The sequence below is a fragment of the Eutrema salsugineum genome, unplaced genomic scaffold, assembly GCF_000478725.1.
Source record: "Eutrema salsugineum unplaced genomic scaffold, Eutsalg1_0 scaffold_16, whole genome shotgun sequence".
Taxonomy (NCBI): domain Eukaryota; kingdom Viridiplantae; phylum Streptophyta; class Magnoliopsida; order Brassicales; family Brassicaceae; genus Eutrema; species Eutrema salsugineum.
The window spans coordinates 3,818,949-3,831,317 of record NW_006256858.1 but is presented as its reverse complement, the minus strand read 5'-3'; the positions used below and the strand labels follow the sequence as shown (position 1 = coordinate 3,831,317).

The window sequence follows — 12,369 nt, the reverse complement described above, 5'->3', positions numbered from 1 at the left end:
GGTAGAGGATTAAAACAAAATGGGTTCTTGCTTCTGTGGTCTATGATGGCTGTGCAAGAGAGATAACGGATAGTGTATGCATGAGAGCGATGGGAGATACAGTGATTGGAAGATACATAGAGAGAGAGAGAGACTAATTCAAGAAACAGACAAACTCTTGAAGAATTTATTATTATTCCAGGAGTTGTCTCTTTTGCTGAATATATATTTTATTAAAACTTCAAAAACATTGGGAGAAGGAACTTGTAGTTTAATTTTCTACTAATATCTTATAAACATTTTGTCATGCACACAGAAATAAGCTTCTTCAGACAAGTCAGCACAACACACAACTACAAAAATGAAGACAAATCTTTAGATGAATTAAGGGCTATTTGGGGGGGTCAACAGTGCAAGAACTTGTTCCGTGAAGCTAAATGGTACAAGAAACCAACAAGAAGCATTGAAGTTTTCCTCCTGCTTAGTAATATTTCAATACACATGGGACCATAGTTTTCAGATCAATGATGGTACTTTCTGGGAGTTTCAAGTCTTACCTTTTCATGTGACCCAATCTTCTCCATACCTGAGCCTTCCTTTTACACCAAAAGGGATTATGCATTCAAACTGCCAAAATCGATTGAGTGTAGATCAACTTTAGGGTTCTGAAAAATGCAATTGGTTTGAAGACTTGATTTCACCTTTCAGTCCGGAGGAGAAGATAGAAAATCAGAATCCTCTGCAAAATTTGGTGTTTCCTTCGAGAGAGCAATGAGCAGCCCTGTCCCCATGGCGACTGGAGACACTCTTCTATGGCCGATTTCTCCGACGACGACAGCGACGGCGACTGAGCCAACCATCAGATTAACTGATTGAATACGACGTCGTTATCGTTATTGTTAGAATCTATGCAATTCTATTCGGGAAAAATGCCAAAAAATACATCATTTATTTAATTTTTGAAAAAATCACTCACGAAATTTTTTAGCGTTGTCAGAAACCCACATAAACTAATTTTTTAATACATAAAAATACATAAATTTTTTAAAGTTTCATTTTCTCTCCTCTGATTTCACGACCGTTAACATACATAACGGAATCAATAAACAGCGTTAATTTTTTGTAGAAAAAAATGCTAAAAAAATACATCAACTATTTAATTTTGCCAGAAATCCACACAAACTTTTTGTATTGCCAGAAATCCACACAGACTATTTTTTTAATCTATAAAAATACACAAACTTTTTAAAATTATATTTTCCCTCCTCAAATTCGATTCTGATAGTAATAGCTTGTAGGGTTGTAAGAACATCTCCAACCTAAACCTTTGAAGTTTTTTGTACTCCAATCCAACTCTTAAACTCTCAAATTTTGAGTTTTTGAATAGTAAAACCTCAAATTTGAGGATCTAAAGACCTTTAAAACATTGTTTACTTTATTTTTTAGTCCCTATAATTATATATCTTATCAGTAAACCTACCTTTTGTTTTTCTTTTCATTTTAATCCATACAATTAGATATCTTCTAAATGTAAAATGTATTTTTATAAATTTAAATATCATTAAAAAAAATCAAATAAATACTTAAAATTTAATATTAAAATTACCACTATAAAAGATATATTAAATGACATTATTATAAATAAACATAATAAAAATACATCAAAATACACAAAAGAAATCAACACAAAAAAACTAAAATTGCGTAAACACATAAATATTACACAAAATAAACCATACTACAATTTTAATAATCTGGTAAATACATAAGAAATATATTTTATATTTATTTATGAAAGTTTTATCATTATAGTTAATTATTATGAAAATTAAGGACCATAATGTAAAATATAAAATTTCTTTAAAATAAATTTGAGGTTTTACCATTGGAGTAATGCATCCTCAAACTCTCATTTTAGAGATTTATCACCCTTAAAATAAAGGTCTGGTTAGAGATGCTCTTAGCAGTCACTGATATCGTGAAAAAGGCGCGTGTTGTTAAGGATTAGATAATTTTTTCAGCTTAGAAAAGTTTACTGGAAATTCATGGTTTTCATTAAAAAAAACTGTTAAATTTATTTAATTAAAAGATAATTAAAGAGATAATAACACATTTTGAGATATTTTAAGAGAGAACAAATTAATCACTATGAATTAGTTAAAGGATTGTAAAGAATAAAAAATAATTAGCAAATTCAACTTTATTGAGTTAAAAAACTGCGATACCCACTGCATTATTATTTACTTGAACTTTATATTAAAATTTTGAATTTATTGAAAAATTTAGTCTGTTAGATAAAAAAAATAGTATTCATTTAAAGAGGTTTAACTATTTAATTCATCAAACAAAATTTTCAAAACACTATGGATATCCTTTTTATAGTCACTAGGAGATACTCCGTGCTATGCACGGATCTTGTTTTACTTATGTTTTTAATTTTCTAATTCAATTATCAAATTCTTTTTATAATTTCCTTAATATTTTTTATGACCCTAATAATCTTTTCTATCTATTATTTTTTAAAATTTTTCATTGAAATCTCAATCTAGCAATCTCAAAACTTGTTCTTCGGTTGTTTGAAATTTTTAACCTTTTTATTTTATTTTATAACTTATTTTTTCGATCATTTTTACTTTTTGCAGTTTACCATATTCATGTTCTGTTTTCACATATTTCATTGATTCTATTTATTTGTGATCATACTCTTTTTTTTTCTGTTTTGTCATTTTTCTCTTTATTTTTGTTAATTTGTTATTTTTTTATTGTTAATGAATGTTCTTTTTTTGTTTTGTGGTTTTCTAACTCTAAAAACCTTGTTCTTCATTTGTTTGAAATTTTCTTAATCTATTATTCTCATTTTTGGTTTCATTACTTATCTTTTTTCTTTACTTTTTTTTATAAATAAATTATTTTTGTTAATTAAAAAGTATAAATAAATCACATAGAAAAAAAGAGTAGACAAAACTAAAATCTCAAATAGTTTTTGTTTTATACATTGTGATATTTAATTTAAATTTAAATTTAAATTTAGTTTATATTATTCTGATGATTTAATATTTTAAACATAATAAAAATTAGATTAAATTTTGTTTATACATTAATAATATAAATAATTTTTTGGGATCGGTGTCACTCTATTCAGTGTTGATGTGTCACTCAACTGGAGAGAGTTGAGCAACTTTTATATATAAGATTATGGTAAAATATTTTGAAGAATCTTTTCAATATAGAAAACTCTCTGCAAATCTAACAAAACTCTTTGAAAATATCAAATATCTAAATTTTTAAAATCAATCAAATATTCATTAATCCAACTCCCACAAAACCATTTTTAGTGATTGAATAATATAAAAAGAGTATTTTTATTTTAATTTGCAAGCCAAAATATTGGATGTTTGTATATTATGACTGTGTTTTTTTTTCTTAAAATTTCATTTTGGTTTATATGAAGATATATATTTTAATTTATAAATTATTATATTCATTATAATAAGATTTTACTTATTTTCTGTAAAATCAAACATATATTATAATTTTATATGATTTATTTCTTCTTTTTCCCCTAAATTTGTGTCTTTTTGGCAAGTTAACTTTCTATACAATATTATGTGTGTGAAGCAGGATATTTTTGTAAAAAAAAAATCCAGTACTTGGATACTTCAAATGTACAAAATACTTTTTTGGAATTTTAAAACAATACATGAATTGGTATTTCTTTTCAATAAAATAATAATAAAACTATAAAGTTCAAAAATAGCTACTTTAATATCAATTAGATTTTAGGTTTTCTTTATATTTAAATTTTGATTTCTTTCTGTAAATATTACACCAGTCCCAGGTACAATAACTCAATATTCATTGAAAAACTTATAGTATCTTTATTATATTTTCAAAAGATTTTCTGAATGTTGGTATATTATCTTCTTAAAATATTCAATTTGGTATTAGAATATATATTTCATTTTATTTCATAATGTTTATGAGATTTATGAGATTTACGAGATACGACTATAAATAAAGGATTATTCACTGTATTATTAAGTTAATGACACATAAAAAATTAATAATTAAAAAAAAAAAGAGATGGGGATGATGAAAGTGATAATGATGATGGTGTTAGTTGGAATCCTAATAGGAGAGGTCAAGACTCAGTCAGGTGAGGATTGTGTGAGACGTTGTCAGGATGTGTGCTCGACCAATCTGGATCCAAATTGCGTCCCCAATTGCATTTCACTTAAATGTCCTCATTTTTTACCTACCAATATTCATCATTCTAAGTAAATATACACTCTCACCCTCAACTTTTTTTCTACTTTTTCTTATGAGAGTACATATGTGTGTTTCATAATTGTTTTGTAATAAATAGTTTGACATGGTTGTTTTTTCTGGCTATTAACAGGATGAAGGCTACATACAATAATGAAATCAGAGGATAAAATTGTTATCAACTTTTGAACCTAAAACAAAGCTATCGTTAAAGATCAATTAATAGAAATACAGTTTCAATAAATTAATAATGTTGGGATTGTAATATTCTATTAATTTGTAGAATTATTAATTTATCGATATAAAAATCAGTTTAAAAAACTAATTTGGAACTTACAAAATATATTAATTTATCAAATATTAATTTATAAAAACTATACTGTATATACATTGTTAAATAGCTTGTTTGAATAAACTAAATAAAAAGTTTACAAATAATCAAAGTGGAACCAAGAACCAAAAGCGAAGAGAGAGCAATAAATTTTTAAAAAAGATTTTGGCAAATATAACTGCTATTTTTATTTGATTAATGGTCTATTTTTAATTGACGACAAAACAATAATTTTAATTGAAAGAAAAAAAGTAACTCTTGACAAAAAAAAAACTCCAATGGCTTATATAATTTATAAATCAAATATAACTGCAATCAAGATTTAGGTTTTTAACATCTTTCGGTTTTGATAAAATAAAAAATAAAAATAAATTTTAGGTAACTATCCAAGGTTTTGTGATCAAGTGATAAAGAGACAGGCTTGGAACGCAACACGTTTCAAATTCGATTTATCTGCTATGCGAAATTAAAACATATTATTCTTGGATACCTAAATATATATAGATTATTGCTTATTTTTGGACACCTACATAGATATGGATCTTTTCTTTTGGCCTATTTGAATACCTAAAAAGAGAATTTATTCCTAGACTGCAACTCTTTCAGGGATTAGTCTGAATCCTTCCATAAGCCTGAAATCATATATAATATACATAAAGTAAATTTTTGCTTTTTAGCTCTCTCGTTAATTCTGAGTGTAATTAATTATCATCATATCCTTTTTAAAAAATCGATATTAGCGTTTAACTTTGTTTAAATGAAGTTTTACTTAAATTAATAATTTTTCGGTTATTATTTTTCTACTCGGTTTAAACACCTGTTTATCCTGAGTTTTAAAAAAAAAAAATAGGTAAACTAAAAACTAGAAAAAAAAAATCTACACTGTCTTAGAATACCCCAATGAGGATATAGTAGTTATGAACCCAATATATCCAATACATTTCGGCCTAGTAATAAAACTGTGTCGTTTCAAGTTCTTCTCCTCACGAGGAAAATCGTTGTGAAGCTTTTCGAAACTCGAATCAAATGGCGGGCTAAACCTCTTTCTCTGTATCTCTCTATTTGGCGATGGAATCGATTGGCGAAATCGGAGGTGGAGATACAACGAAGAAGACTACTATGGCGTCTCTGGGACTCATGTGTGAGAAAGATATGAATGAGCAGCGGATTAAAATCGATTCCTTCATCGCTTCTCCGTTCCAGAGATCGATGGACTCTGTACTGGAGCGAGCTAAAGCCACTGCACAAAGCCAAGGTTAGGTCAAAATTCGCATAATACGATTCAGTTCCTTATGACCCAAATCGTTAATTTTTTGGGTAATTTTATTGGGTTTAGGTTCTGTCTCTGTGAAAATTAGGGTTTTGATGAGAATCAGAGTGGTGAAATTGAGCGGTTTCTGTGATATTTGTCTCTGATTTTTATAGTGGAACTAGCGAATATGAAAGCGCAGCTGAGAGAAGCAGAGGATGAGCTCGTTAAAGTGTTAACAGGTATCAGCTTCACTTCCATCACCCAAAAAGCTTTAAACTTTGAACATTTTTTTCTGAATCTGGAAACGATTTCCTGCTTGAGGCTCTAAAGTGGATTCTTGAGATTCTAAACTTCTCCGGCTTCTTAAATAAGATGTTCAAACATAAGATTCTCATTGAAAATGTATCTCCTTGCTTGGTGTTGTTTTTGCTTGTTAGAGAGTAGTATCATTTTTTTGCTTGGCTTGGATATCTTGCGCTTTAAGATCTTTCGATCATTTTATATTAATTTTGATGTTTAGAGAAGACACGTAAAGAGGCAAGGCAAATGGGGTTAAGGGATTCCATTTCTGCCACACAATCTCGAATCGAAGTGCTTAGAAGAACTCTGCAGTTACAGAAGTCAAAGAGGGAAGAACATGCCAAAGTTATCTCCCAACAATTGCAAGGTATTGTTAGCTTGCCTGACTGATTTCATCACTGTGTAGTATACATCGTAGTTTTCATGAGTCAGTTTTACTTTGATTTGGGTTCTTGGTTCTAATTTGATTTTTGATGTGATGCCTAGTTAGTTACTTTGTAAAGTGTTGATCTATGAAAAAAGTTACTCTGCTTGTTTCAGTTTTACTTTGAGATCATGAGTCACTGAAGAACAAGCTAATATATTTATTTTCTCTTCTTGTCCAATAAAGCCTTATCGGTATCCAAGGAAAATGCTGGTAAAGTCACAGAAGAGAAAGGAGATATACAAGAAGCCATCTCTTGGTATAATCAAGCTCTCGGTTTTCACGTTGAAGCTGGACACGGTAATGGGAGAAACTTTTGAGTTAAGAACAATCATAGCTCTTTATTATTAAAGTTTTGACCATAAAAGATATTGTGGTTTTACTTCTCTCACAGGAGTTAAATTCACATTCATCAACATTGATGCAAAAAGGCCTACAAGCGAATTTTCATTCACAGTCCACTACGGAAATGACATCTACACACGTGAGTATATTTAGCTTATTGAAGCGAGCATCAACTACATTTTAGTGTTTACAGAGAGTCTAGTAACATGAACTGTGTACAATCTTTGTCTTATATGATCATCAGTTTTGGATTGCAACCCGCAATTAGATGACATCGAAGAGATGGTTCAACAATTGAATAAAACCAATGAACTTTTCGGATTTATTCGTCTGATGAGGGATAAGTTTCTTAAAGCCACCTTATCTGGTAAATAGACTGACTCTCACTCTTATCCTTTAGACCCTTTTATCACTAAAAACCAGACATCTAGTTTTCGATGTATATAAGCTGAATTTGACAGAGACTTGTGTCTTTATTTGACTTCTCAGAGTTGCCAACAAATTCAGAAAATCCGCAACAGGATACCTCTACCATATCTGCTTCAGCTCCAGCTATCACTGAAACAAGCATGTCAACTCCAGAGAACAAAGGATCTAAGGTTCAAGTGAATCGGCGACACAAAAGATCTAGCGATTCTCCACTCCCGTCTCCTGCACCCACGTCTTCTGCTCGCCGTTCTTCTCGCCTTAAGGTACAGGATACTCATTGTGTTCTTATTATTGCGCCAAACCAGATTCAAGTCTTTCCTAGATATTATACTTTTCAAGAGTAGGATACTGGAACCTATATTCATAACTCGTGGACATATATATAACTGATCACGTGGAACATAAACTTTTATACTGATTTTTACTTGTTACAGGCTAAGAAATGAAGGTGGAGCATAAATCTTGAGGACCTCACATGGGAGGAGATAACTGAATGATTTTTACAGCTTCTGTGACTTGGCTGATTGATGGCGTGTATTACTTGTGGTTGTCTTAGTAATGTGTTCCTATAATTGAAGGTCGAGGAATGCCAACGAGGATTAGTAAGCTAATGATTGTGGTAAACTATGAAGAAGTAACTAGGCAACTCATCAAAGAAAATGGTATTAGGAGGTTATTTTGGTCAAACATAAGACCATATCTTTTTTGGATCAAAATTAAGACCATATTTAAAGAAATGAATTTAAGAACCAACTACGTAAGCTGTCTCAGTTTTTTTTTTTTTTTTTTTGTGTGGGGTAATTTAACGGATTTGGGAAGAACAGTTGGGAACAAAACTTGAAGTGTCTGAAGTCGAAGTACAGACGAGTCTTTATGTAATAAAAAGAGTCTTTATGTAATAAAGAGATGGTATCTTCCGATAAACAAAATGGGAATTTGCAGAATTTAATATAATTTTATAAGAGTTTTACTCAAGGGCAAAAGATGATCCTATGGTGATTTGTTTCGATGATGTTCCTCCGAGTGCGTCTTTATAAGAGAGTTGCTCGTAGTGTTTTCTTTGCTGCGAAAACCACCAAAATGAAAACTCAACGAGAGACGAGAGAACAATCCATGATGATGAAATCAGAGGAGGAGGAGCAGTACCTTTATGTTCACAGAGGGTGCGACTAAGGACAAGGCTTGCTCGAAATGAGCCATCTTGATGGTACACTCACTTGAATCTGTAGTAATATCATCATCTTCAATGGACCTGAATTTCTCTTCCACTGCCACGTGTATAGCTTTGTCCACCTTCCATTTCATATAAATTCAAAGCAGGTACCATTAGCATCATCATCCACATTACAGAGCATGGGTGGTCTCATGCATGATTCAAGTCAAGAAACGTTAGATTACCAAGTTAGCAAGATCAGCTCCACTGAAATCTTGGCACTTCATCTTCGCAATGGCATCCAGATCAACACTTGGATCTATGGGCTTCTTCTTTGCATTAGCTTTTAGAATTGAAGCACGCCCATCTGCGTCAGGGAGGGGTACGTACACAATATTCCCAAACCTACCTGGTCTCAAGAAAGCTGGGTCAACTGCTTCTGGCCTGTTTGTAGCTCCAATTACAAACACATTACGCCTCTCTCCACCATCCAGCTCAGCAAGAAACTGTTGAACCAATGAACCATCCAAATCCAAATTTACTTTACGGTTGTTGCAGCATTCAATACAACGAAGGAAGGAAAGCCCTTTTATTACCTGATTCGAAAGTCGATCAACAACAGAATCACCTTCTTTGCCACGGCGTGGCGTCAAAGCATCCACCTGAACTTCAAAAAAACACATTACTCACGTATAAGAATCAGACAGCTCTTACACTGCTGCATAGTTTTTGGAGAAGAATCATTCTTAAGAATTATACGTGTGTGCGTTCTAGCCAGACTAAGACTGTCAAACACAAACCTCATCGAAGAAGAGTATACATGGCGAGCATGTCCGGGCGCGCTGGAACAAATTCCGAATAGCACGCTCGCTTTCACCAACGTATTTATTTAGCATTTCTGCACCCTGAAAGCCAAACGATACAAGATATCACATTATTCTAGACTATTCATTCATATGCAAAGCAAAATTCCAGTATATCAGACGTGAGAGTCAAACCTTGATATATATGAAATTAGCTCCTGCCTCGTTTGCAACTGCCTTTAAAACCAACGTCTTGCCACAACCCGGTGGTCCATAGAGCAAAAATCCTGTCTCTAAGTTTGCCCCGAAAGCCTAAAAAGATCCAAAGAGAAGCTCTTTCAGACTTCAATAAAATAAGGCAAGTAACAACGGCGTCAAGTGTTTTTATTACCTACCTTATAAATCTCAGGGTTTTTGATAGGTCTGACAATGTAATTGCGGAGTTCACGCCGTAGATGGTCAAGTCCACCAACATCGTCCCATTTGACATTGGGAACTGTAGAGAAACCTTCTCTAGTTAAAGATCCCTGAACTAACTTCACTGCTTCCTGGTAGGAAGGAAAAAAAAAAGAAACGAGTTTCGGAGTAACTAAAGGGCAAAACTTTTGTCACCATTGAAGTAAGAGAAAAGTAGACTCATATCAATCAGGCAACACACCTCGAAATCAGACATTTTGACAACCAGTGTTTCCAACTCTTCTTCCAGCCAGGGCCGCCTGAGCCAAGAAATATCATCTTCGGAGTCGCCGGAAAGTTGTTCCGATCTTCTTGCATCCATGATCCTCTGTATGGCTATCCTGCCAGCCTTGTTAGCAAGGCCTACCAAATCAGCTCCGACAAAACCTGGTGTTAAACGAGCTATTCTTTTCATGTCAAAGGGAGCTTCTAGACAAAGTTTTTGAGCTACAACAGAGAGTATCTCAGCCCTTGCATCTTCATCTGGAACGCTTAGAGCAATCTCACACTCAAATCTCCCACTCCTCCTGAGAGCAGGATCAAGAGCATCAGGCCTATTTGTAGCTCCAATGACGAGAACAAAGCCAGCACTGGAATCAGGATCGCCCTTGTTACCAGGCCCATCCATACAAGTCAATAGTTGCGCTACTATCCGCTTCTCCATCTCCCTTTGCTGGTCTTCTCTCTTTGATCCAATGGCATCAATCTCATCGATAAACACAATCGAAGGCGCAGTCCTATAAGCTTTAGAGAAGAGCTCTCTAATATTCTCTTCCGAAGCACCTTAGAGGAAAATTATCAAACTGTTGTATTAGCACAACAGAGAGAGCAAAATGAACAAAATATGGGATATGCTGATTCAATTACCGGAAACACCAGAGACCACTTCTGTGGCTGAAATCTGATAAAACGGAACACCAGCTTCATTGGCTAGAGCGTTGGCCAACATGGTCTTTCCACAACCAGGTGGTCCATGGAATAGAATCCCGCTTAGTGGCTTCACTCCCAACTTCTTAAATGGTGCGGGATTGAAAATCGGGTACAGAATATTCATCTTCATTTCATCCAACACTTTGTTTATCCCACCAAAATCTTTAAATGTAGGTCCTTTATTACCCAAATCGCCATTACCAGTAGTAGTAGTTCCACTCACGGAAGGAGAGGCTTTAGCCGACCCCATCTTGCTTCTACGTTTGTTGGTCACAGTCTCAACTTCGACATTCTTTTCCACAGGCGAAGAAGAAGACCCAATTGGAATTGATTTACTGTTCATCTTGGTGTACTTATCTCGTAGAGTGTCCTTTGTCATATCAAACCTCGGACTCAGATTCTCGCTGTAAATCGCGTCCTCGGAGGTCGACACATCGCCGTCACTGTCTTCCGACGTGGAACAAGACACCGACGATCGCTCCTTGTTTCTCCTCCTGAGATGCGACTGCTCCGCTAGCTGCAACTTCTCCTCTTTCTCATCAACCCGTCTCTGCTTCTTCCTCCTCTTAGCAGCAGCTTCTTCACCGTCATTTTCTTCTTCGTCTTTAACCCGCTTCTTTTCTCTGACATTACGGATCTTTGCGACGTTGAGCAGAAGCACTTGCCGTTTCAACCTCTTATAACAACTGTACCTGGAACGGAGATCATCGACAATTTCCTCCGCCGTATCTAAATTCTTCCCGCACGAATCCATAGCTTGACTCAGAGAAATCCTTCCTCCGCCCATACCGCCGCCGCGACCTCCCTTCCCCATCGTATTGGGCTTCAATCGTGGAACTCTGAATCACCGACAGACGCGCAGGAGAGCTTCGGCAAAGCTTGGCTGAAAAAAGCCCTAATTTTGAGGGTTTAGTCGGATTAAATTATATTTTCGGGGGTAATAGTTGGATATTTGAAAAATACTGTACAGAAATCTGTTTAAATTTTAAAACCGAATTAAACCAGAATTTTTTTAGAACAAATTGCTAAAATCGTATTCCGGTCATAATACCGAAATAAATTACATTATTGATGAATGGAATACATTATAAAAATATGTTCAACATAAGACAGATGGTTATTTAATCAAATTGATTTTGTTGATTGGCAACCTTAATATGCTAATCTAACTAAACTATTGTCAAAATATATATATATATATATATATATAATCTAACTAAACTAATGCTTCTCTTACATGGATACTTACAAATTAGAAAAGCTCAACAACAATCCAAGGAACAGTGTATACCCTCTTAGTTACACATTTTGTAGTTTATTTATACTCCATTATTTTTTTATATATCTACTAATTTATATTACATAACTAAACAAAAGTGATTTAAAAAAAAAATATAATACAATTTTGTTTCTAAATTTTTAGTCCACCAAGTGTAAAACTATGAAGAACTAACTAGGCATCACATTAAAGTAAATGGTATTAACCAATTAGGAGGGTTTTTTTGGTCAAACATAAGACCATATCTTTTTTGGGGTCAAAATTAAGACTATATTTAATGAAATAAATTTAAGAATGAACTACGCACAAGTCACTAATTTCATGTATATATACTTTCAAATTTCTTAATGAACATATACACACAAAATACAAATAAAACTTAGAAAGATGATTATAAAGAATAGTATTGTATTAATGATGGT

The 12,369-nt window shown here is 33.1% G+C and overlaps 3 protein-coding genes across 3 annotated transcripts; 2 read left to right on the top strand and 1 right to left on the bottom strand.

The window, feature by feature from the left end:
• Positions 1 to 4,062: 4,062 nt before the first annotated feature.
• Positions 4,063 to 4,415, top strand: LOC112087768. The gene is made up of 2 exons (XM_024157644.1): positions 4,063 to 4,253; positions 4,373 to 4,415. The coding sequence occupies exons 1-2, from the start codon at positions 4,063 to 4,065 to the stop codon at positions 4,413 to 4,415; spliced, it is 234 nt and encodes a 77-aa protein (XP_024013412.1).
• A 1,098-nt stretch (positions 4,416 to 5,513) lies between these two features.
• On the top strand, positions 5,514 to 8,250 carry LOC18020979 (kinetochore protein spc25). Its single transcript, XM_006404222.2, has 8 exons — positions 5,514 to 5,831; positions 6,002 to 6,067; positions 6,349 to 6,495; positions 6,739 to 6,852; positions 6,947 to 7,036; positions 7,142 to 7,264; positions 7,387 to 7,589; positions 7,761 to 8,250. Exons 1-8 carry the CDS (start codon positions 5,645 to 5,647, stop codon positions 7,770 to 7,772), a joined length of 942 nt encoding a protein of 313 aa, XP_006404285.1. The 5' UTR covers positions 5,514 to 5,644; the 3' UTR covers positions 7,773 to 8,250.
• LOC18020978 (cell division control protein 48 homolog C) lies at positions 8,146 to 11,562 on the bottom strand. The gene is made up of 9 exons (XM_006404221.2): positions 10,606 to 11,562; positions 9,941 to 10,521; positions 9,678 to 9,830; positions 9,478 to 9,594; positions 9,280 to 9,384; positions 9,076 to 9,141; positions 8,725 to 8,985; positions 8,473 to 8,619; positions 8,146 to 8,389 (listed from the first exon to the last, which is right to left on the bottom strand). The coding sequence occupies exons 1-9, from the start codon at positions 11,480 to 11,482 to the stop codon at positions 8,294 to 8,296; spliced, it is 2,403 nt and encodes an 800-aa protein (XP_006404284.1). The 5' UTR covers positions 11,483 to 11,562; the 3' UTR covers positions 8,146 to 8,293.
• Between the last annotated feature and the right edge of the window lie 807 nt (positions 11,563 to 12,369).

Bases quoted from the DNA above. Each gene is read 5' to 3' on its own strand.
- LOC112087768 (XM_024157644.1), top strand. From the start codon at position 4,063: ATGGGGATGATGAAAGTGATAATGATGATGGTGTTAGTTGGAATCCTA. The intron at 4,254-4,372 runs TAAGTAAATATA...TTTTCTGGCTAT, and splicing joins CCTACCAATATTCATCATTC to TAACAGGATGAAGGCTACAT.
- LOC18020979 (XM_006404222.2), top strand. From the start codon at position 5,645: ATGGAATCGATTGGCGAAATCGGAGGTGGAGATACAACGAAGAAGACT. The intron at 5,832-6,001 runs GTTAGGTCAAAA...TGATTTTTATAG, and splicing joins AGCCACTGCACAAAGCCAAG to TGGAACTAGCGAATATGAAA. The intron at 6,068-6,348 runs GTATCAGCTTCA...TTTGATGTTTAG, and splicing joins GCTCGTTAAAGTGTTAACAG to AGAAGACACGTAAAGAGGCA.
- LOC18020978 (XM_006404221.2), bottom strand. From the start codon at position 11,482: ATGGGGAAGGGAGGTCGCGGCGGCGGTATGGGCGGAGGAAGGATTTCT. The intron at 8,986-9,075 runs GTAATAAAAGGG...TTGGTTCAACAG, and splicing joins TTGATCGACTTTCGAATCAG to TTTCTTGCTGAGCTGGATGG. The intron at 8,620-8,724 runs GTAATCTAACGT...ATGAAATGGAAG, and splicing joins GAGCTGATCTTGCTAACTTG to GTGGACAAAGCTATACACGT.